Source organism: Alosa sapidissima, chromosome 10, assembly GCF_018492685.1.
Source record: "Alosa sapidissima isolate fAloSap1 chromosome 10, fAloSap1.pri, whole genome shotgun sequence".
Lineage (NCBI taxonomy): Eukaryota > Metazoa > Chordata > Actinopteri > Clupeiformes > Clupeidae > Alosa > Alosa sapidissima.
Genome location: NC_055966.1, coordinates 4,055,911 through 4,080,686, shown reverse-complemented (window position 1 = coordinate 4,080,686; position 24,776 = coordinate 4,055,911). Strand labels below are relative to the sequence as shown.

Here is a 24,776-nt window from a genome sequence, read left to right as displayed (position 1 = left end):
TTTAACCAACAGGTGTCACTGTGGAAGAGCTTTCTGACACCGTGAACAGGTGACTGTGAATCACCTGATAATGACTCAGAGACGACTATCCAGAGACACCCTCCACGCCCTCTCCATAACCCCAATTGTTCATACAGGACATAGATTAGCATATCATAAATTAGTCCTGTGATCTGATATCTGACACAAACTGTTACCACACATCCCAAGACAAACTATGGAAGCACCCAAGTCTAGACTGATATTATAGCACACACTCCCTACTACTGGGTAGTCAAGTCAAGTTTATTTATATAGCGCATTTCATACACAGAGGTCATTCAATGTGCTTTACACAACTTTAGAGTAGAAGCAAAGAAAACAATGACAGCCATATTATTTTCTAAAACAGAAACGACTCAGTGATACTTACCCCTAGAGCACATTTAAAACATTCTTTGTCAAATCTGTGGATTGGCGATAGGATCTCAAAGAACTTCAGGATGCACTGTGCATCATTGAGATTGGCGAACTGTTTGAAGGTCTGCTGGATCAACTTGCGCAGTGTTTTTGCCTAAAGAGAGAAAAGGCAGTGAGATGGTAAACAAGAAAACGCTTTCATTTTAATGACATACGACTGGATCAAACTGGTATTTCTTAAGAATATGGGGATTGTCATCAACTATCAACCATTTATAATCATATAAACACACAATCAAAATACTCATTAATATATGACTGAGCAGCATATTTATCATTCCTAATTCTAAAGGCTTTCAGTAATTCAAATTAATGAACCCAAGGACCTGAAGTAATTTACATGAGTGATGAAGTTGTGAATATGGCGTGTGTGTGTGTGCGGGTGTAATTATGTAAACAACACTATGAAGCATCAATTTGCACAAGGCTAATTAACCTCTAACAATCAAGGCGATATCTATGTAATGAGATTTTGAATCTACCAAATGTTCTTTTGAAGCGTCGCTTGCATTGACAAATCAATGCGTTCCGTCACCACAAACAGATGCCGGCAGCAGCTGTACAGAGGAGCAGCATCTGTGTGTGTGTGTGTGTGTGTGTGTGTGTGTGTGTGTGTGTGTGTGTGTACTCTGTGTTCTCGGGAGATGTGATCAGGAAGAAAAAAAGGTGCCTTTCCCTTTGGAGCCTCACACAGCTTGGGGTTCACAGATCTTCCAAAGCACACACAAACTCACCCTCAAACATGCACACACACACACAGTCTCCCTCACACATAAAGACACACATATGCACACACTAACAAACTCAAATATTCATGCACACACAAACATGCAGACAGCACCCTGATGGGTTGTGAGCAAACATACTATTGCATACATTCCTTGTAATTCTCAAATCACAACATCAGTTTCATATTATTGAAAAACATCATCCATCTGCCATGCTGTCAAATGTGTGTATTCATGCAGAATGTGAAGCCTAGTGTGAGTAGGGACAATCCCCCTTGGGCTGGCAGTGTAGTGAGGAGCAGAGAAGTAAAAAAGACAGCTACTGCATGCTCCTCTCCAGCACACACACACAAGCCTGGGCCACAAACTAGGCTTGAGAGAGTGCATGTGCCACGCTCAACTGTGCGTTCGTGTGTGTGTGTGTGTGTGTGTGTAAGAGAGAGAGACAGAGTGTGAGAGAGAGAGAGTGAGTGAGTGTGACTGAGTGAGTGTGAGAGTGTGTTAGAGGAAGAGAATGTTTTAGTGCTTGATTCTGTGTGAGGGAAACTGATGACGCTGAATCAGACGTAGCTTTCACTTGCTAAGCACAGGCTGAGTAATCCAGTGACTGAGCCTGAGCCTGAGCCTGTGTGTGAGTGTGTGAGTGGGGAAGAGACAGGCAGTCTTTATCAGCTACCTCAAGACACTGACTCTGCTACAGCTCCTATCTGAAATGGTTCTCTGCTTACCCCGAGAGTGCTGCTATTAGCATTCTGCTGAGGAACTCACCTTGACAGACTCCAGCAACCCCTTGGGGAAGAACCTTCTTAGTCCCACGTCCTTTCTGTTGGAGTCAGAACAAGACAGCGCTCAGTGCCCGGGGCTAACTGGGGACGTGGCACGCCACCACGCCGCAACGCACACACTGGAATCCTTATTGAAATTCAGCTTTAGACATTAGCATACGCAGCAGCTTGTGGGGAGACACATGATTTAGTGTGACCATCTCAGCTGTCAGGTCTCTGTCCAGACTGAGGGGACTGACCATGAGATTGCATTAGCATGTGTATAGACGGTTGCACCAGCCTTTGTCTGGCCGAGAGGACACTCACACCATTATCTGGTGGTCATTGTGCCAAATGAGAGTGGGACAGCGAGATGTTTACTCAACTCTGGCAGATGACAGCTGATAAGAATTAGCCAGCACAAGCACTAGCCGAGGCACCCTGCGCTAGCACCGTGTGAACAGCTGCAGTTCATAATGGCCACAATGGAACCAGATGACTCCAAAAAGTGTACTTCAGAGAGTTCCATTTTCAGTCTTCCAGCTCCAGTGTAAGACGCACACATCTTAAAACGAATGCTAACGCACCAGTGAGGGCACAGCAGAGCAGTACCACGCTGCAGGAAATGTGTGTGTGTGTGTGTGGAGATCAATTCGATTTCTGGCTATAAATAGAGCACAGTGCGTTTCACCAGGCTGTTAATTCACGCTGACCCATATTTACTTTACACCTCGCAATGAAGCTAGAATTTGCACAGTGCGGAGGGTAGATGTAGTGTGGCTTCTAACATTGTACAACATATTTCATTGTAATAGAATATGTATTGCTTCGTATTTAGATGTAAAATGCATATTTAATGTAAGAATGCTTAACTTACTCTAATAATTCATAATTGGACTTTTTGTCCAGTGCATTTCCTCTCATGTCCCGGAAAAACCTCCTGCAGAGAAAAAGAAATTGACAACACTAATAAATAGGACTCTGTTGTTCATAGTTGTCATTCTTAAAGGTTGTGAAATCTTTCTGGCTCACCTGATTTCAAGACAGCCCAGTTTAAGTGCAATGTCCTGATCTACTTGATCCCCCGTTTCCATGATATAGTCACTTTTAACCTGGAAGAGAAAGCATATGGGTCAAAGCATAAGAAAGAAAGATATCACTAGGGACGCAGGGATCTGTGCGCAGAAGCTTCTCATTGAACTGACCAGCGCCAAAAACCAGCGCTTCAGAGCGGATCATCAGGAAACACAGACATGGTGAAGTTATGGTGAAGATGCATCAGGACGGACTGCGGCCCAGTCCACATGACGCCCCACACATGTCCTGCAATGACTCTGCAGCGCTGCCAGTATCCTGCTCCAACCTCAGGTACCATGCGGTGAGGATTCAGGCTGAGTGGGGCGACCCATTTTCACTTGTCAGGCACACGCTGCGAAGCTGCAGTCTCCAGCACTGAGCACTTGAGTGTTTACTGAGAGAGCGCACTGATGTGTGGCTCACCTGGTGATAAAAGTAGTTGAGCGTGGGCTGGTCTTCTGTGAACTGGTTCAGGAATCCTTTTGGCAAGTAGCGTATCCGCAGCTCATACCTAAGCAAAAAAAAAAACAACACGAGCTTTAGAGAGGCAGACTTCAGGTGATGTTTACAGGCAGCATTCTGTGGGTTCTCGTGGTGTTAATCTTAGCTCAGTAAAGATGAAGGAGGTGAGTGAGTGACTCAGAGCTGAGGTTGCAAAGCACAGCAGGTGCACAGCGTGGGGAGCAGTTTAACATGCAGGGCACACACTGAGCCAACTCCACAAAACCCTCACTTTCACCGACACATCCACCCTGCCTTCTCTATTGGCTGGCTAATTTGCTGAAAATGCTCCCTAAGTGGACGCCTTTCTGCGGAATACTGACCGCTCTCTTCCCCATTATCAGAGGCTGCTTGAACAGAGGCGTTTGTCAGACAAGACACTGATGAGAACTTTGTTCCAAGGCGTCTTGCGCAGCGCAGAGTGCTGAAGGCTTACAATGTCAAGCTCAGGGTTAAACATCCACTCAGTCTGCCTGAGACAGGCACCTCAGCGAGAGCGTGCGCAGCCTCTCAAAGTGAGCTAATTAAGGCCTCAGCCTGACCGCTCCTACATATGGCAACGATCAAAGGCAGGAGGAGTGTGTTTTGTTAAGATACAGCCAGTCAGGCGGAAAAGCCTCTGTGATACGTGCCCAGGCGATATGAGTCATCTGCAAGCATTTCAAATGCCTGGGTGATCCTGTCTCACCTGGACTCTGATCAGCTGCAGCCTCTAAGGACTGAGAACATTACAGGCATGAGAGGTAATGGGTCACTTGCCTGGGGGTTAAAACATTTATTGCTCTACATGCTTAATTGGAAATTACAGGTGTATTTTCCCCTGCCAAGAGCAATGTAACATCAATAACCATAACCTTGACTCTAGTCTGTGTGCAAGTACCTTATCCTACATGCGCATGCCTAAAACAACATCTACTACAACGCTGTTTTCTTACATTAAGCCTAAGCCTAAAGCTTTAATCCTGGCATACAAATCCATCGAACCTGAAGGATGAATATGTATGCTTTTGAAGTGAACAACAGAGGCCGACAGTCAGGGTTTAGAACATGTTTACACATGAGATAATGCCATATGAGTGCAGTGGATTGTGTTGCCCAAGTGGGCAGCATCTGGCCTCTCTCTCCACTGCAAAGGCCAACACAACAACACAGCAGACGTCCAGACTCGGCCCTCTCCAGAGGTGATGACGGACACAGCAGCGCCACAGCTATGACTCCGCTCGCGCATTCCTCTGACTCAACCCCAGCTGGGCCGCGCCACACTCAACACCCGACCTCACCCATCTAAAGCCACGGCTCTGCACCAACCAATCCTCACTCCAATCACCCCAACACACTCAACACCCGACCTCCTCCATCTAAAGCCACGGCTCTGCACCAACCAATCCTCATTCAAATCACCCCAACACACTCAACACCCGACCTCCTCCATCTAAAGCCACGGCTCTGCACCAACCAATCCTCACTCAAATCACCCCAACACACTCAACACTGGCAGTGGAAGAGATCGAACAGGGAGAGCCTTTTAATTAGTATGCGTCCGTATCCTACTGTCCTTTGTGTTGAAATACTAGCTTTCTGCCTAATGAGGCCTGCTGCTGCTCTCCTCCGCACACACTCCTCACAGAGGCCACAAGGCTACAGGCCTAACGCAGCCTTAATCACCTCTGGAAATGAAAGCTTAGCATACATGATTCAAAAGCCTCTTCATTAGAGCGCGGCTGAGCAGAAAGAGGCAGATTCCGTCTGGGCTACGCTACGGCAATGTTTTCAGCATCAACAACGGTGCAATTAAATAAAGTGCTATTACTGTGCTTCATTAAGCCTGAGCATCGAGCAGAAAGGGCCAGCACTGGTCTGCCTAGGGTGCCCATACCAAAGTCTTATTTTAGATCATGTGTCCACATAAACAGACCATTTCACCCTGAAGCCTATTTCACAATTGGGCAATTGGGCAGGTCTAAATACGCCTTGTAGAACGATTCTGACTTTAGTGCTCTGAAGGATGATTCTGAATGACTATCATTTCACTGAGCCCAGAAATATACATCTGATAAACTCGTCACCACATCTCCATTTCCATATTGCATGAGAGGCCTCTGTGGTGTTCTGATGAGGGGTTGAGATAGTGCTGCTCTGGTGATGGACTGAGCCTCACCTCCACTCCTCCTGGGGGTGCATGCGCTCGTAGCGCTCCCTCACGTGGGACACGCCCAGGTCAGGGTGCAGCCAGTGGATCTCCCCCGTCTTCAGGTGGCTGAGGCGCAGGCCGAAGCAGGAGACACACTTCACCTTATGGATGTCCAGGATCTTCTGGATGACCCCCTGTGGAACAACCAATGTTAGGACACTGCTCGCCCACAGTGGTGCAACTATGACCCATTTAATAAACTTCCAATTCTGCATCAAGATGATCGTCAAATCTACTTCATGGAATTAAGACCTAATCTGATCTTACTGTTAACACAGTAATACTACATGACACAATGCAATGACACATTTCTTATGACATTTATTATGAGTGAAGTGAAATCTGCAGACTTGATGTGCAGAAGTGAACAATGTTGACCAGTCTGGCCTGAGCCTGGGTGAGGGTAATGCCTTGCTGTTCTGACTAGAAGAGGTGACGGCCCAGAGTTGGCTGTCCTCACATGGGCCTACAGGAAACCGGTCTTCTTTCACTTCATTTATTACATTAAAGTATCATGTGCTCAATCTGATGAGTGCGGTCAGTGTAGAAATAATAAATTGGTACAGGTTTGCCTTCTTGCAAACCAGTGCACTTAGCTTAAGCACCAAAATATATAACTAATATAGCATCAAATATTTACCAAGCTGATTCCAAAACTGCTGGTCAATTATTTAGACGGCTTCAATAAATGTAATAGAGTTTCTTGCACAAATGGACAAAAACTATGCCGTGCTTCAGAAAAGCCAGATGCGCACACAATATGAGACAGACCTGTAACCAGTTTAGAGCTGCAGCAGGTACTCTGGCTAGGTTTCTATGCACTTTCTGCAGTCCTCAGCAATCAGACTGCCAGCTTGGGTTTCATACCATTATCATATTCTGAGCAAGAACAGCAAGTGTTTCACAAACAACACTGCAATTTGACAGATCCAGGTCTTCACAGAAAATAAACATGTAAGCCAAATAGGTTCTTTAAGTTCTTTATGGCCTCTGTAGGTTAAATATAGTGATGGGTAGTCTATATTTAGGAGTAAATCACCTTACAATGACAATGGTATTTAAAGGAACTAGATATTACATACACATCACCAACTCAATGATTTCACCCTACGGAAAACATGGGAATTTGCCAAAACATGGAAAGATTTAAAGGGACCATGATTAAAGAACAGAAAAAAAACATGGAAACCAGGAAAAACACCAACAGAGAGAGAGAGAGAGAGAGAGAGAGAGAGGGAGAGACTGATGTCCTCACCCTGATGTCTGTGGCGTCCCCGTGTCGGAGAGAGAGAGAAAGAGAGAGAGGGAGAGAGAGAGAGAGACTGATGTCCTCACCCTGATGTCTGTGGCGTCCCCGTGTCGGATGTTGCTGGCCCAGGTGCAGGGCTCGCTGCTGCTCTCAAAGTAGTGGAAGACCTTGAGCACCCGCTCCAGCGCCCCCGGGGGCCTCTCCATCGCCGCGCTGAGCCGGGGCTTGACCCCTGAACACAGCGCATGGTTCAGCTTGGGGTCCAGGTAAGCCGCCGCCATCCCGTTAGTGGGTGCTAGGTGTCCGTCATATTCTGCCCAAGAGAGAGGATATGAGATGAGGTGAGTGGGTCCATATGGGCGAGGCCAAATCACAGTTAGAGCAGAGACTGCTTGGACACTGACAAACAACAGTGCCTGGGTACCAAAAGGTGATGAAAAGCATGGGGCAGTTGGGGGTGATCACAATGATCAGTGGTGGTCGCAGCAAAAACAATGGATTTTCTATCGTTAGCTATAGTTTGGCAGTAGAATGGGTGACACATTGGCATTGTGCATCCAACATAGAGATCAAGGTCAAAGTGCCATACATGTATAGTGGGAGGGCCAATTCAACAGTAAATGGCCTGAGTGTTGTTGTGTTCTGCTTTTCTGCTGTCTCTCCATTATTTCCAGTGATAACAGCTCCAGGGCACCACACAAATTCACTGCAAGCAGAACTCTGAAACACGTTCACCGTTTGTATGTGCCAAACATCTGTCTGATTAGAAGATGGTCAAACATGACTGCTGATGACTGACTAACTGATTGGTGTTCCATCTTTGCCCCAACCTTAAGAGGATTACCCAGGAGCCTCATAAGGCACAAATCATTCTGATACAGAATTATGAGTGAGGGAAAACAGAAGCATCTGGCTCTTCATTTGGAAAATCTGGATCAAGGCACTGCAATTGTTAAGAATATAATACTTGAATCCTCTTCAGTAAATCCCTGGTCTGACCATAAGTTGCCTATGCCCTGAGATCAACAAAACGAATCAAGACAGAACTATAGCTCGCAGGCCTCCGCCTGTCTTTTCACAGTCTTCCATAGGTTGAGAGATTATATCCAACATAACCTCAGTGTATTTCTCAATTCTCAAAAGGTTTCAGGAGGTAAACACGTTGTAGACATACATTTTATGACCAGAGTAACAGAGGAACTGTTGACAAGCAAGAATATTGTACAAATAGTACATGCCAAGCATTCCAAACTCTTGGGCAAATATATTGCAGTCTTTCCTCATCAAGTGCCAAAATAACAGAGTTACATATTTCCAATACCAAGCTTTTTGGAAAAACTCAATTCTTTTGCAATCTGCATAGTGGAGAGACAGGCCAGTATTCGGCAAAAAAGGTAGTAGAGGTGTAAGGAAATACGATGATGAATGCAAATCAAGAGCCTACTGTTCTGACTGCAAAAGAAACCAGTTTTCACTCAGATTTTATGCATATGTTCATGTGTACACTAGGACAGCTTTCCTAAGATTAGACAGAAATAAATGCAATATATGGCCTTGCGTATAGTTTTGACATACATTGAAATCACATCCACCGAGTCATGATACATACGGTACTGCAAGATCCTTGCCAATACACAATACACAGCCCTCAGTGGAGGGAGTGCTGAATGTGGATGGGAGCACTACATTAGGGGCACATCACGGTCAATCAGCCCAACCAGCCAGTCAGCTGAAGAGTGGAAGAAATGACATGACAAGCTGCCATCAGGAGCACAGTAGACCAACAGCCACCAGGGCACAGAAGGCAGCAGACATCCATGATGGAGTCTGGCATTTCCTGGCTAAGGGTTCTATTAAGGAACTCACTCCTTACTGCATTTGCAAGGCTGAAAATAGGCTAAAGGTGGCATATGACATCAGAGGGTAGACGGGAGGCATGATATAATATAAATTGGTGCTAGAGTGCAAATCTACAGAGTAAATGTAGTCCATTTCTCATAGCTGTGCTGATAATGCATCTATAACAGGCCAAATGACCCTATTGTTTTTAAAGAAACTGGAGTTCTGCTGCCAGCCTTTGTCCCACAGCTACTGCATGGCACAATAGAAAAGGGAGGCAAACACATAAAACACCTGGGCGGCAAGCTCACCAAGCTCATTACCTCACCTTGTTAGAAATGTACCAATGCAGCTTGAGTTACCTCTCGTCCTCATTAACCGTTAAACATTTGTAGGTCAATCACTCTAAAGTTGGCCCTTCTGAACTTTGTGTCTACTATCAACATATTTCAAGTCGGACAGAAACGGAAACATGGACTCACTCAATTCCTCTGAGGCAAGGCTAAACACTCCAATGAAACTACAGAGACTTCAGAACTGTAAAACAGCAAAAATGAGCTATGTAAACACCAGCAACTCTGGAATAGCACAACTCGGCATGTGCTTACAACACCACAAAATACCCTTCCAACCTTTACCCTTCCCTGTGTTGTCGTAACGTTACAGAGTGCACCAGACTAAAGGCAGCGGCGCAGGAGCAGGAGCTTGTGCGCACTCATTCCCTACCTCGGACACGGAAAGGCCAGCAGCTCCACACCACTCTGGAGCCACAGAGCAGTGGGACGCGGCGCCGACGGCGGCTCTCCATACACATGAGCGCCCAATCAGGACAGCACCTCGCGCCCTGGACATCTACCTCCGCTCACTTCCAACTGCTTTATCTTCCAACTGCTTTATCTCTTTGGGGGTTTCCAGCCCCAGTAAAAAAGATTACACTCTCAACCTCACACACTCACACACACACAAGAACACTTATGCCGGAGTTTCCTTTGTCGGCACGTCACATCCTGGTTATCACAATACCCCTGGCTGCTCTGAATCCTCTGGCTGAGTCACGGTCGGTGCAGATCTTGTTCCTGTCGGTCCTTTCCAGTGGAGCCCCCGAGAATGCATCAAGCCCCTTCCTGAAGGATGGGCTCAGGGCCAGGCTTGTCTGTGCGAAAACAGCCCTTTATCAGGACGGGATCCTGCCGCTAACCCCGCGCCACCAACGCACACAAGCACACTGCGCTTCACTGGTTGGCTCACGGAAAAAGCTAATCTTGGTAAACAAATAATGGGAGCTCCGCCAGACAGCATATCAGTGAGGTGGGGCCTAGGACACTGACTGCCTGTCACTCTTCCCTCGTAACAGAAAAAGACTTTACAACACTGTTGGGTTTTGTCCATTCAAAATTTCAAATGAAGTTATTTTGAGAACTAGTAGGAATAGTAGAAACAGGTGTGTACTTGCAGCCTAAACATGTTTGTTTTTCAGGAAATGTAGACTCAACACCTGAGCTAAGTCTGTAGCAATGGAAGGAAATCATAGCATTGTTGCATAAATACTTAAAATTGGCAACAGTTTTGGGCGGTTATAATAATCATGCAATTAATCTATAAGTACAGGACAGGAAATAACGAAGTGGCCGAATTCATCACAGCTGAGCTGAACCTCCACTTCCACCACATTGTCTGCCAGCCACCAGCCCCAGAGGCTACAATGTTCCATGGTTTCAAAAGTGCTTTGTCTCACTAATCATTGGTGAACAGGGTTGGACAAATTCCATCTGCTGAATTGGAGATACTTGTAGACTGCTGGGTCAATGGGCAGCAGCAGACGCAGGGAGATGAGCGTCCAATCAATACAGCCTTCTTCTGCTTGGCTGCCGCGGCCTGCACTACTGTGTCCAGAGAGCTCAGCCAATATAAGCCACAGCCACAGCCACAAGTGGACGCAAAACACTACATCAAATACACTGCTTCTGTTGTACCAGAAATGTATGCCACTGGGTTTTCAGACAACCACTCCCATCTTCCAAGGTGATGAAAACCATAATAAGCAAGTGGCATCCATTATAAACAATGACGTTGAGATCAAATGAGAGGGCAGTCGAAAGCTTACGAATAAGGACGAGCTGCTCATCCTTCAGGGTCAAGTCAGTGGTTGCATCATTGCTCCTCCTAGTCCTTGTGTAGGTTACTCATGGGTGACTTCTCCCAGGAGTGTATCAAATACTGCTCTGTATTGACTGGAGTCACAAGACTTGCCATCAGCTGTCAGGCCTATTGCACAATAGATGTTTGCCTTTGTGTATGGTTAAGGCACTCTCCTCTGCCTGCCCTTCCCTGACCCTTACAAAAAACCATTCAGCATTCTCTGGACCAACAGCTCAGGTATCCTCTGGGAACCTTTTAGTTGTACGGTCACAGCGGGTCTCTGGAATTAATGCAAAGTGAGATTAATGATTATAAGTTATGAGTGCCATTTGTGGCCCAATGACCATTCGGTCATTATTCTCACACAGTGCCAGCATTCAAAGCAACCTGACATTTTAAAACACTTCAGAAGCATGTATTTAACCTCCTTACCTCACAAGTGTCTATTTAACCTCCTTACCTCAAAAGTATGTATTTTACCTGCGAAATATGTGGCAGAAATCTCTGACAATAGTGAAAAATTTAAGCTTAAGTAACTTTCTTACGGCAATGAGCGGGGACTGTAAAGGCCTAAGGAGATGCACACATAACAAAGGCATTACTGTATATAACCATGCTATAGTGTGTTATGGTATAGGGCAACAGATATCCACACAACAATGCGTGGTGTCATAGTCTATAGCTTATAATGTTTACACCTGATCCCACATCCGCTCAGAGACACCCCCCCCCACCACCATCATCATTTGCTGGTAGCGTAGGTAGCAAACACTGGCGCCAGTCACAAGAGCACGGAGGTCAGAGAGCCAGAGCAGCTGGGAGAGCAGGTAAGAAGATCAGCTCCGTGCTACCTGGGAACGGGCGTCTGAAAAGAGGCCAGAGCTGAGAGCCGGCTCACATTTCAGCTGTCCACTCAAAGGGGGATTTTACGCCGACATTACGGAGAGTTAGGACTGCACACTTCAATCCATCTACTTGTCAGCCTTTAGACATAGAGTACAAAAACAGTACAATAGAGCAAAACCCACATCTCCTGTGGCTAAGGTCCTTTGATTTAACTGTAAATGGTCAAAGCAAAGCTAGGTAAAAAGGCACCAATCAAGAAACAGCCTCCAAAATCTCTTTTAGGAACATGTAACCTGCCCATCTTGTGCATTTTTAAGTTGTTAGTTTACTTCCCACGTTGTTTAGTTTGCACAGAATGCCGGTGCATTCTTCTTTTCATGACTGAAATCAATAGCTGAGCACTGGTCAAAGTGAACAGGGGGCTCCCTACAGCATTCAAAAACATCTCACCTGATACCTTTGGCCTGGAAAAACATTCATATCAGAAAGACCATGATGGATAGCACCACAATATAACTTGAGACGCTAGTCTTCATATAACCATGGCTTTTATGGGTGCGAACGATGAATTTACACCCAAACTTGCATTGCCGTCAAAAAGTCCACAGAATATTAAAGTATATCCATTAAGCGCTTTTAATTAACACAATCAAAGAGGCTCCCTAGGATATTATGTATTATGTAACTAACCAAGTCATTCCGTTGGTAACCTCAACCACAAAATTCTGTCTAAAAAGTATGTGTGCTGTGTCTTGTCACAGCATGAAATCAGATAGCTACCTTTGCTCAACCTCCAGGAGGCCATTAGGCATTTTTGGAGCTGCTGAATTATCTAACATGCTCCATTTAGTCTTTTACCCAGATACTGGGGGATCCAATCCAGCTCCAGTGAGTAGCTGAACTGGAGAAGGGCAAAGCAAGGCAAGCCAGCTGCTGCTGCCGCTGCTTTGGCACTTGCAGGTACATGGCCTAGTTATCCACCTCTGGGAAGGCACACTAATCACACAGCACACTGACACTTAATCAGTCCAAGACGAATGGGAATTCATCCCTGAGTAATGAAGCCGCTTCATGCAGCGCTGGCCCTCCGGTAAGACGCAGCCAGGAGTTTATCGTGTTCTGAGTGCAGCTGGAGAGATCGTCATTAAAACAGCTGATTGATATGAGGCAGCGAGAGAGAAACAGGGCTTTTGTTGGATTGCGTAATTATGGAGCTGGATCATAAAGGGATCTCTATAGCTCAGGCACAGTAACATGAGGACTCTGGGCTTCTGCAATCTACCTCAGTTCCATCATAGCTCTGATTACACGCACAAAGGGCAACGCTTGACTCACAAACAACTAAACAACAGAAACAGAGCATTCCATTTGAAGGACATCTCTAAAATCAAGCTTTCAACATTATCTTTCAGCACTATCAGATGACAAGACAAAGACAGTTCCTTCATGCGGCTCGTTACTGAACACCAAGTGAAAGCATTGCTCGTATCTCACAGAGACAGAAGCACGACAGAGGAGCGTGGCAGAGGAGCGTGGCGTCTCCAGAGCCGCTGTGGTGTGATGGACATACTTGGCAGTGGCGGGCCGTAGGAGTAGACGCAGGCGCCCCGTGTCCAGCACAGGGGAAAGGGGCTGCAGCCGCTGGACTCCATGTGGTCTCCGCCTGCTGGCGCGCTCCAGGCCCCGCGGCTGCCCAGCGCTCCTGCGTCCGCATAGAGCCCCGGCAGCCGCCCCCGGCCCCAAGCCGGCCCCCTGGCACCGGCTCACCGCGGTCACCACAGCAGAAGCGGACACGGGGGGTGCACGCACTGCCAGAGGGCTCGCTGGGGCAGAACCAGTGCAGGTGTTTCGTAAGCTCCGAGGATCACCAACTCACCAAACGGAGCACCCCCCTTCCCACAAAAACAGAAACCGGTTTGGAGAGGTCATGGAGATGGGAGAATGGCATCGAAGAAGAGCTGCTTCACGTGCTGCCTCCACTGTCTCAGTCCTGCCCTTATTTAACAAATCCACAGGGTTTTCGCAGCCAACAGCATCAAAAACAAATTTCCCCGCTACGCGTGTTGCTTTTCAAAATTAATCAAGGCAGAAACGTGGTTGAAAGATAAAAAATAAAAAAAACTTAAAAAAAAACTTAAAACAAAGCCAAAAAATCCTCCATTTCTCTCCAGCTCCAGAACATCTCATTTGAGCTTCTGCTGCTCATATCCAGGACACAGTGCCGCTGCAGCGAGACTCTCCCAAGAGGAGCGGGTGGGAGTGTGTGAGAGAGAGAGTGGGTGGGTTAGTGTGTGTGTGTGTAGAGAGAGAGAGAGAGAGAGAGAGAGAGAGAGAGAGAGAGAGAGAGAGAGAGAGAGAGAGAGAGAGAGAGAGAGAGAGCGAGAGCGAGAGAGCAAGGCAGAGTGTGGGTATGGGAGGGAGGGTGGGAAAGGGGCAGTGAGAGAGAGTGAGTGAAAGAGAGAGAGGGAGGGAGAGCGAGAAAGAGAGAGCATGTTTCCTTTGACTGAAGTGGGTAAGCAAAGCCAAAGCGAGGCAGCTGAAAGAGGGGGAGACAGGAGGCGAGTTGGTGGAGAGGGGGGATCTGTCCTCATTCATATGCAGGGGCCCTCCCTCCCTCCCTCACAGCCATTCCCTCAGCCCTCCCCTGTTTACAGAGACGACACGGCCTCCTCCACAGCACAAGAGAGCTGCATGTCCAGTCTGACCGGGTTGTTATGTGGACGGCGGGCCAGCAAAGCACTCGGCCCCAGGCTGCCCCTGCCAAGAGCCCTCCACTACAAACCACCACTCAAGGTCTTAAATCTCTCACACACACACACACACGTACATACACATACACACACATACACACACATACACACACATACACACACACACACAGGGTAAGACAGCTTTGGCAGCCTGAAAACAAGTGGATGAGGGGATGATCGGAAACTATGTAAGCCCAAACTCTACATGCACACTGCAATCCTGATCAAACTGTGGCCACACCTGCTGTGCTCTGCGCCCTGTGTCTGCTCCACTAAACACAAAACATCTTAACAGCCACACACACAATCAACCGAATACTAAAGAACACATTCTGAGTACAAAACACAAGATTTGTGTACATGAAGCAGAAATCTAATCTGGGGAACTACACAAAGCAAAATGAGAATGTCTATCTAGCTACATCGTTCAGGGCAAGCTACTGGACACACTGTGGAGTGGGGAGCTGTACAAATGACCACTTTATCACTAATCACCATCCCTTTTGCACTGCCTCCCTCAAAACACAGTCATTTGCAAGCAAACAGCAAACGTATCCAGAGACAAGACCCACTAGATACTGAGTGGAGTTGAACACCAGTCGAATAGGTGGACAATGAATCCTACTCCAGCAGGCACTGTTTAGCATTCTACTCCAGAAGAATGATAATCAAGCCCAGCTTGAGAGTCAATCATTTGAAGCATCTGCTGTGTTGAGCCATCACTGTATTTATTCAACATTCCATTGCCTTGAGAGGGGAATATAGTAAGCCTACTTAGGATACCTATCGAATGCAGAGCAAGCCAAGCCCTTTGTGCATTGTTGCTGCTTGCTCTCTAAGCAACAATGGTATACTGTTCCACAAGTTAACATACAAGTCCACCCCCTGCTGTCTGTACATTAGAATTAGTCAGATGACACTGATACTTTGGGAGGGTTCTAGGAATAAACATTTTTCATCTATGCAATAGCAACATCAGATGGAAAAATCATTTACAGCAGCTTTAAAGGTTAGTGAGTCAACTGAACTTAGGAAATAGGTTTCATGGAGACATATCTAATGTTTGTGGGAAAGGACTGGTCATTTTTTGCCACAGAATTAACACAGTGAGCTCAGATTCCAGAGTCAACAAACGGTGCAACGATAGGCAGTAAGTAGGCTGCACCTGCCACTGCCAGCTTACATAGAGCGGGCCAGGGGTTTATTTACCCCTTTGGCATATGAGCACATGACAAGACACACCAGCAAAGAGCACCAGACAAATGAGGTACAGGTAGCTACAGTATATCAAATCAGTGGCACACTTGAAACTGAATCACTGTAAAGTCAGACATCTAACATTAAAGAAGATTTCAAGAAATGAGGTTATCTAACAGACATGGATGTAAGGATGTCCGGAATGTTGCAAATGTATAACTGATCCTATCAGGTCAGTGCTGTTAAATATGGATAAGCAATCAGTGGACTCAATTTTTTGATATAGTTTGATGGAGATAGAGTTTACTAAAAACGAGTTAACTAAAAAGAAAGGTTTTGAACAACTCACTTTAGCAGTTGTTATTTCCGCTCGATGCCATCTTGCCAAAACCTTTCTTTTTAGTAAACAATGTTCTCAATGCTCAAGTTTATGTGTACCCAGACCCTGGTGATACTTTGAGCAAAGTTTTGTGTTGCGTCAAGCCTTCTTAGTGTTTTAAAAATAGCGATTTTGATGTGATCATAGTATGATCACATCAAAATAGTAGTGCTTTAACACTCCCATTCAAAAGGCCATTTGACCTGAAAAAGACAATACGGTCAATCTTAAAAGCGGCGCTTCCATAACTATGCTCTCAAAGACTCTACAGTGGATGTGTCTAAAAAAACACCAAAGACAAGCATTAAGTGCTGCCTTAACCAAAGCCGTTGTACCTGCCTTGCCACACAGTCCCTGGTGTTCCACATGCAGCTGTTAAGTCCCAGATTCTCCCTGTATTGAGTGCTGAGACAGGGGACCTCCTGGCAGCCTAGCCTCCCACAGGGAGCACTCAAAGCCTCAAATATCACCTCAGCAAGCCACATCCTCCTGAGACACAGGGGAGCGCTCACACTGGGGCCTCCAGTCAAACAACTACAGCCAAATTCAACAGACCCTCCACTGCAGCGAGAGACTGATACTTCACATAAAATGCAAGCCCTTTCATTGACTGGATAGATAGGCTACTCCAAATGAAATGTTATGACACTCTTTACAGTTGCTGAGACCTACTATTGCTTTACCTAGATCACACAACTTCTGGATGAATATCATTTGTCCTCAAAGGTCTCACCACCTTTAAGGGTGTGCATCCTTGAGATAGACAGTGATAAATGCTTTTGTCCTGCATTCTAAACAACCATTATACAGTATGAAAGGAATGCATTTTAAGCAAAAAAAAAGAACTGTCAAGACAATGAATAAATGAATTATTCATTTATCGAAACAATTCAGAAACACATAAATGTAACTGCATTTAATTCAGATTAAATATAACTGTGTTTAATACAGATTAAAAACAGACAAACATTATTAATTACTGTTTAATGAGCACTTACCTGTGTAGTAATGTGATATCCTTGAAATATCTAGAAAAGAAAAAGAACAAAATTAGACTGTGTGCTTCCACCTGTTTTCAGACCACTACTGAAGGAGTTGATTAGAGTCCATCAGAATGTGCCAGGTGGAGGAGGCACACATTAATATTCACACACACACACACGTCAGGTCATTAGCAGTAGCTGGTGTGCTGGCACGTTGTGAGCGCCAGCCAAGCTGCTATCATTAATGCCAGCCATGCCCAGGGCAACACTCAGCGCCGTCCTGTTAGCTGCTAGCTGAGGTGGCAGACTGCCTCAAATTCAGCCTGATGGCACACTGAATACTACAGGCCTCGCTGTGATACTCAACACCTCCATGTGATACTCAACACCTCCATGAACAGCATTTTAAAGGTGTTACTCTAGTTTAACTGGGAGAGCAAGGTGCTAGACAGACCAAGGTCAAACATCTAGTACTCAGGGACACTCAGGCCTGACTCAGACTCATGAAAACCTGCAGGATTTTGTTTTGCTATTTGTAAAACTAAACCTGCCATCTTTAATAGAGATTACTAAAGATTAGCTATAGATTGGAAAGAGGCCTATAGGTTTCTGCACTGCAAAGTCATATCATTGTTTTGGTTTTTGCCTAATTGACACATTACACAAGGATACAAGGATACAAGGAAAGTTTGTCACATGCATATAGTTACTTGAAGTAAGAAATGCAGTGAAATTATGTCTGGTGTCAGCCTATTTGTGCGTTTATGGGGGGGGGGTAAAAAGTGCAGTAGAAGAGGGGTTTAGTAGATTAAGTGGCAAGGGCTGCATAAGAAAGGTGGGGGAGGAAAAAATAAAGCAGACTTTGGGGAGGATTGGGATTGGGGGGGAGGATTGGGATTGGGGGGGCACCAACAAAGAGCACCCAAGAGCAACAGGGGCAAGGAAAAACTCCCTTACCAAGGAAGAAACCTTGGGCAGATCCACGGCTCAAGGGGCTAACCCAACTGCCAGGGGTCTTGGTGTGTGTGTTGGGGGGATGACAGAGGAGATGAGACAATGTGCTGTGTATTGGTGGGGGGGGGGGGGGGGCAGTGTGCTGTAAGTATGTTGGGGATGTGTGTTGGAAAAGCTTCCCGATGAAATAATGTGCTGTGTATGTAGGGGAGAGGGGGGGGGGGGGGGGGGGGGGGGGGCAGTGTACTGCAAGTATGGTGAAGGGACTTACTATTGCAAGCAGAGTACTGTATGTATGATGTATGTGAGTGATGACAGTGAAGATGTGTGTGTGGGCGGGAGGGGAGTGGAGCAGTGACCAGAGCACTAAGTAGTAATACCCAAGCCTACCAAACACATTAGTGTCAAATGGTTCATGTTCATGGGGGCTGTGCCAACTCTAGAGATGCTCTGGTCCTAAGTCAGACTCCAGAGTGTACGATCGAGTCTACGACCACCTGGGGCTGTCCAGCAGACCTGTGGTCACTGCCCAGCTGCTGCCTTTAATGCCACACAACCTGCTTACCCTGCACAGAGAAACTCGGGCTATGTGCATGGGATGCACCTTGACATTGGTCAGTGCAATCGCCTGCTGTAAGGCCAAGAAAAGCATTGCCTGACAAAACTGGCGAAGGGATTAACTTGGACAGATGACACGACAGGAGTGGAGAGAGGATGGACGCATTGGACGGGCACATTAGAATGGACGGGAATCATTTCTCAATCAATCAATTAAGCATGACCCACAGCTTATGCTGTCAGCTCGAAGAGCAAGTTGTCAGAAATAAGCCCTGTGATTGGACAGCTGGCATATGAGGGTGTTTGTTCATCTGCAAATTTGCACAAAATAGAATGATTGGATACGTAAGGGCTCACTAAAGGCCCCTGCGGTGTAAAATATAGTGTAGATTAATACACTATATTAAAGTTTGCCGTCTCCAATCTCAAATAAAGATATGGATTTCGTTTGACAAATCACAAAAAATCCTGCTGGTAGAAGTGAGGAGAGTTAACCTCTCGTTGGCTTCTCTCATGACTGCAAGGTTATCTGAGCAGGGGTTTGTGTACCTTTGGCTCAGCCAGCAAAAAAAACATGTCGGAAGTGAGATGTCATGAGCAGCACAGATCGCTGAGTCATGCATACGGGCCTGTGTGCTCTAGCACTGAGTCAAAGCAGCACAGAGCGCTGAGTCATGCATGCAGGCCTGTGTGCTCCAGCACTATGAGTCAAAGCAGCACAAACGATGAGTCCTGCATGCGGGACTGTGTGCTTCAGCACTATGAGTCAAAGCACCACAGAGTGCGGAGTCATGCATGCGGGCCTGTGTGCTCCAGCACTGTGAGTCAAAGCAGCACAGAGCGCTGAGTCATGCATGCGGGCCTGTGTGCTTCAGCACTATGAGTCAAAGCAGCACAGAGTGCTGAGTCATGCATGCGGGCCTGTGTGGTCCAGCACTATGAGTCAAAGCAGCACAGAGCGCTGAGTCATGCATGCGGGCCTGTGTACTCCAGCACTGTGAGTCAAAGCAGCACAGAGTGCTGAGTCATGCATGCGGGCCTGTGTACTCCAGCACTGCGAGTCAAAGAAGCACAGCTGCACACCACACCACACCACACCACACAGACACGTCTCCACAGAATATACTGAAGCTAAGGAAGGCAGCTGTAGTATCCCTGATCCAGGAAGATAATGACATTAGCATTGAAAGTCACCAGATAAAGACATCTGTGGAGAGTTAGTTTGTGTGATCAACATAAGGCATAACAGGTCATATATGTGAATTTCCACTAGGGATGCACGATATATTGGTGGCCGATATATTATTAGCCGATAAGTGAAAAAATGAAAATATTATTATCGGTCCGATAACAGAATTCTGGCCGATAATTTGCGCCAATATTTTTTAAAGTCCTAATTTAGGCCTACGTAAGGTCCGTCTGGCTACACTGAGCTACTTGAGCTTGGTTGGCTATACTTTCTCCTCCATATAATGTCAGCGGTGTGAATGTATTTCACCACTCTAACAAAATCTGTGGATATGCGTTCATTTGGGAATCTGTGCATCTCAAAATCCTCTCGTGAATGATCCGCCATTTAACCTTAACAGAACGGAGCTCAGCCCTATCTAGAGCCGTCTTGTGCTGGCGTGTTTGCACTTTACCGCGCTGGTCGGGGAAACAAATAAACAAACTCGTTAGTGGGACGAGTACATAAGTAGGCCCAGTTCTAAGTTGTGTTTTAGTGTTATATTTGCATTACTTTAGCTTGGGCTTTGTATTATTACCTAGAAATATGCTAACCATTCGTGCTTCAGTTCCAGACAGGTCATCATAATAAGTTATTACAACCTTCGGGGCTAACTCCTTTCATTTCTGCTGCAGCAGGTTGTGCGCAACAGAATAGACGGACATAAGATACAGTCTGAGGAGTTGCAGCTTTATTCAGTTACCCGCAGTTGAAACTAAACCTAAGTTTCCCTCACAAACACTGATTTGGTCGCTATACTGTAGCTTATTCCAAGCTGAGCCGTTTATGAGCGTTTAGTCCTAAATGAAAATGATTCATACTCTCTAGCCACTCACTCGCAATTCACTGATGTCAGGTTCACTTAAAGGAGCCACACATACTGTAGGGCTAGGCTACTGTTATGTTGTTGACTGCCGTACTATTGAGGACTATTATGAGTTATGTCCATCATTTGGTGGTAGGTAAAATTACTGCAATAAAATTATGCTCATTAAATGCTTTCCCCAAATCACTTTTCACAATTTTTTTTCAAGAGTAATATTATCGGTTATCGTATCGGTATCAGTCACAACAAACCAATAAATATCGGTTATCGTTATCGGCCCTAAAATTCTATATCGGTTCATCTCTAATTTCCACAGGTATTTCAACTGCTGTCAGCTGACATTCTGTAAGAGAATAAACAGGTCTAGACAAGATCTAAAATACCTTACACAACTATAACTACAAGGACACCAGTTCAATCAGGCCAGCATTAAAGGAAATTATAGCATACCACTGAGAAGTAAAGTTAGAATTGACACACGACTGCTACCGTTTAGCTTCACATTTAAATGTTGATGTGAAATTGCCTGACAGCAATATCTATGCAGAGGCAGTGCCAGTGGTGGTATAGTACTGAGAACATTTATGATAACAGTGTGAAACGGTGCATTTAGGTCCTTGAGGTAGTAGTGTCTGAGTTTAGTCCCCCTCATGAAACCCTCCTGCTTTGGAGCAAAAATGATCTGTGGTCTGCAACACAAACACCCTCAAATGGCCCTCATTTAGGACTGCAGCAGCTGGAGAAGAGCAGCTTAGCCACAGCACTGACCGCAGATTAAGGACAGAGGAAGACACGTCTTAACAGCATGGGAACTACTGCATGCATAAGACTGATTGAATGTCCTCCTCCGCACCTACACAACGCCACCAAAAGCTCAGTCAGCCTCACGTGGACAGACTTCAGTGAAAGTGAGTCTGATTTCAAACAACTGTCCCAAACAGCTGGTTCATTCTAGAGGATTTTTTTCTCTCCCTCATGAGGAGCTTGACCACCCCGCCTGTACACTGCAGTTCAAGGATCTGAGCATAAACAAATGAATGAGCCAAATTCAACTGAGTGCCTTTGAAATGTACAAAATTCAGATGCTTAATGATATAACTGACTTTGCTTCCACATGTAAACTAGCGAGCATGTGCATACTTCACTGTTCCCCCAAACGAGCTTTCATCCCCTCCAGTTCCACTGCATGGGCATCAGACCAAGCCATGAGGATCTAGCTTAAATAACGACATGCAGTATTGCCATATGGGCTCTGTCTACAGTGCATCCACTTGGTCACTTGGTAAAGCAAATGGCGCAAGCATCTATACAAATGTCTATGTGAGCATTTGTGTGTCCTTCTATTTAACACTGATTTGCATGAAATCCATTAAATTATCATTGAATCAACAGGTCTCAAGCAAACGCACAGTACTAATATAAACATATATATATATATATATTTTTACCGTATATTGCTTAAGATAAAAGAATCTGCTAAAATAATGAGTAGTGTACTAGGATTTAGATTTTCCTTGACCCTGAACCAGTGCTTAAACAAATTCATTCACATTCAGCCTGCTCGGACACAGACATAATGTTGGTGCTGCGCCGATGGTCCATACTGACCATCCTGGTGACAAAACTGACATCATGCACATACCTAAACATAGCCACATCTGTAGGAGTATAGTTAAAGGTATACTATGCAGTTCCAGGTATGTTTGGCGACTGTAGAGCTCCCCCTAGAGTCTTGATATATTTATATTTTACTCTGCCATTGTAAATAGTAGGGATGCACGATATATCGGCGGCCGATATATTATTAGCCGATAAGTGAAAAAATGAAAATATTATTATCGGTCCGATAATAGAATTCTGGCCGATAATTTGCGCCGATATTTTTTAAAGTCCTAATATAGGCCTACGTAAGGTCCGTCTGGCTACACTGAGCAAGCCTACACTGAGCAAGCCTACTCTTCAATATAATGTCAGCGGTGTGAATGTATTTCACCACTCTAACAAAATCTGTGGATATGCGTTCATTTGGGAATCTGTGCATCTCAAAATCCTCTCGTGAATGATCCGCCATTTAACCTTAACAGAGCGGAGCTCAGCCCTATCTAGAGCCGTCTTGTGCTGGTGTGTTTGCACTTTACCGCGCTGGTCGGGGAAACAAATAAACAAACTCGTTAGTGGGACGAGCACATAAGTAGGCCTAGTTCTAAGCTGTGTTTTAGTGTTATATTTGCATTACTTTAGCTTGGGCTTTGTATTATTACCTAGAAATATGCTAACCATTCGTGCTTCAGTTCCAGACAGGTCATCATAATAAGTTATTAAAACCTTCGGGGCTAACGCCTTTCATTTCTGCTGCAGCAGGTTGTGCGCAACAGAGTAGACGGACATAAGATACAGTCTGAGGAGTTGCAGCTTTATTCAGTTACCCTCAGTGAAAAACTAAACCTAAGTTTCCCTCACAAACTCTGATTTGGTCGCTATACTGTAGCTTATTCCAAGCTGAGCCATTTATGAGCGTTTAGTCCTAAATGAAAACGATTCAAACTCTCTAGCCACTCACTCGCAATTCACTGATGTCAGGTTCACTTAAAGGAGCCACACATACTGTAGGGCTAGGCTACTGTTATGTTGTTGACTGCCGTACTATTGAGGACTATTATGAGTTCTGTCCATCATTTGGTGGTAGGTAAAATTACTGCAATAAAATTATGCTTATTAAATGCTTTTCACAATTTTTTTTTCAAGAGTAATATTATCGGTTATCGTATTGGTATCGGCCACAACAAACCAATAAATATTGGTTATTATCGTTATCGGCCCTAAAATTCCATATCGGTGCATCTCTAGTAAATAGGCAACTTCTCGTGGCTTGCTGCCCCTGTACAATGAAAATGTTTTTGTTGTGGAGGCGAAGGATTACCAACAGGCAAAGAGCCTCCATAGAGCTATATCTACTGACAAGGTAATGTTTCACGATTCTCACTTAAGGTCTTCGGGTCGACTATTCTTGAAGTTGCATGGCTGGTTCTCTTTTTAGTGACTCGCTACGGCTGTGCTATATGGCTATGCTAGGTGAACGATTCCCCTATTACAAGTTCGTTTGCCATCAAATTGGCTTTGTAAAGGTTATATTAGGGTGAAAATCTTGCATAGTGTACCTTTAAGACTTAGAAGATTGAAATGAAATGAGAAAAGGTTTGTTTTATCCTGTTTGATTTACAGTACATCTAGGGTATGCATACTCTGTCTTCCTTTTTAATCAACCCCATCACCATAGTGTTGTAAACGCCATGCTTTACTTGAGATAATACTGTACATCACTTTATGATGCGAGACTAAATCTCAAACACTTCCACAGTATGTGTTTAAACTATTTTTTTAAATTGTATTTCACAAAAACATCCAGCTTAGTAGTAAGAGTAGGTCACCATTTCTTCCATAATCTCTATCTCTGCTCTTCCTCACCCGACAGATCCCATCCAATCTGGTGACAGAACTAAGTCAGTCACATCTATTGTGCGGACATTCAACTGTAAACTCATAGTGATAAAGCCCTTGACATTATGGAAGCTGGAAAGAAGTCTAACAACTGACAGATGACTTTCATTCTCTAGAAAATGTGGTAGAAAAATATGACTGATGCAAACAAGAGCTCAGCTGGCATATTGTTCAATGCAATAACAAAGGTTAAATCAGATCAATATTCTCTCATAACACGAATGAACATACAATCAATATGACCAATATGAAAATAACTTCCTCTTTCTCCATAGTCACGTTCTGTTCACATTATCTTAGCTTCCCTTCTGGGCACAGCAGATATCAATAGTCTCACTGTCATCAGAGCTTTTTTTACTAAAAATTAACACACCTTAGCTCACACAACTAAAAATACTAAAATATAGAGGTTCTGAACTAAGTACAATCACAGCATGAACTGTGCTAGAATCAGAACTTCAACAAAGCAATGCAATGAGATACTGTTCATCTCAATTTGAACTGGAAACTAGTAAAAGCTATGCACCTGTTTAACGTTAGGGTCTTTAGGGATATGTTGTAGAGGAGAGGTGCCCATCATTTCTCTCTTCAGTAAAGACATACTTCCGTG

At 45.1% G+C, this 24,776-nt stretch overlaps 1 protein-coding gene across 26 annotated transcripts in view; it reads right to left on the bottom strand.

Annotated features, from left to right (window-relative positions):
• The window catches only part of ptk2ab (protein tyrosine kinase 2ab), a 52,061-nt gene that overhangs the window by 24,374 nt on the left and 2,911 nt on the right, over window positions 1-24,776 (bottom strand). For 9 of the 26 annotated variants that reach the window (XM_042106604.1, XM_042106606.1, XM_042106605.1 and 6 more), the window contains exons 1-8: window positions 9,535-9,819; window positions 7,056-7,282; window positions 5,688-5,854; window positions 3,452-3,539; window positions 2,984-3,063; window positions 2,829-2,891; window positions 1,956-2,010; window positions 413-553 (exon numbers count right to left, since the gene is read on the bottom strand). In XM_042106604.1, the coding sequence (XP_041962538.1) occupies window positions 413-553; window positions 1,956-2,010; window positions 2,829-2,891; window positions 2,984-3,063; window positions 3,452-3,539; window positions 5,688-5,854; window positions 7,056-7,282; window positions 9,535-9,622 (909 nt within the window). In that variant the 5' untranslated portion in view covers window positions 9,623-9,819. The other 17 variants (XM_042106589.1, XM_042106595.1, XM_042106591.1 and 14 more) reach the window with 7 other exon arrangements.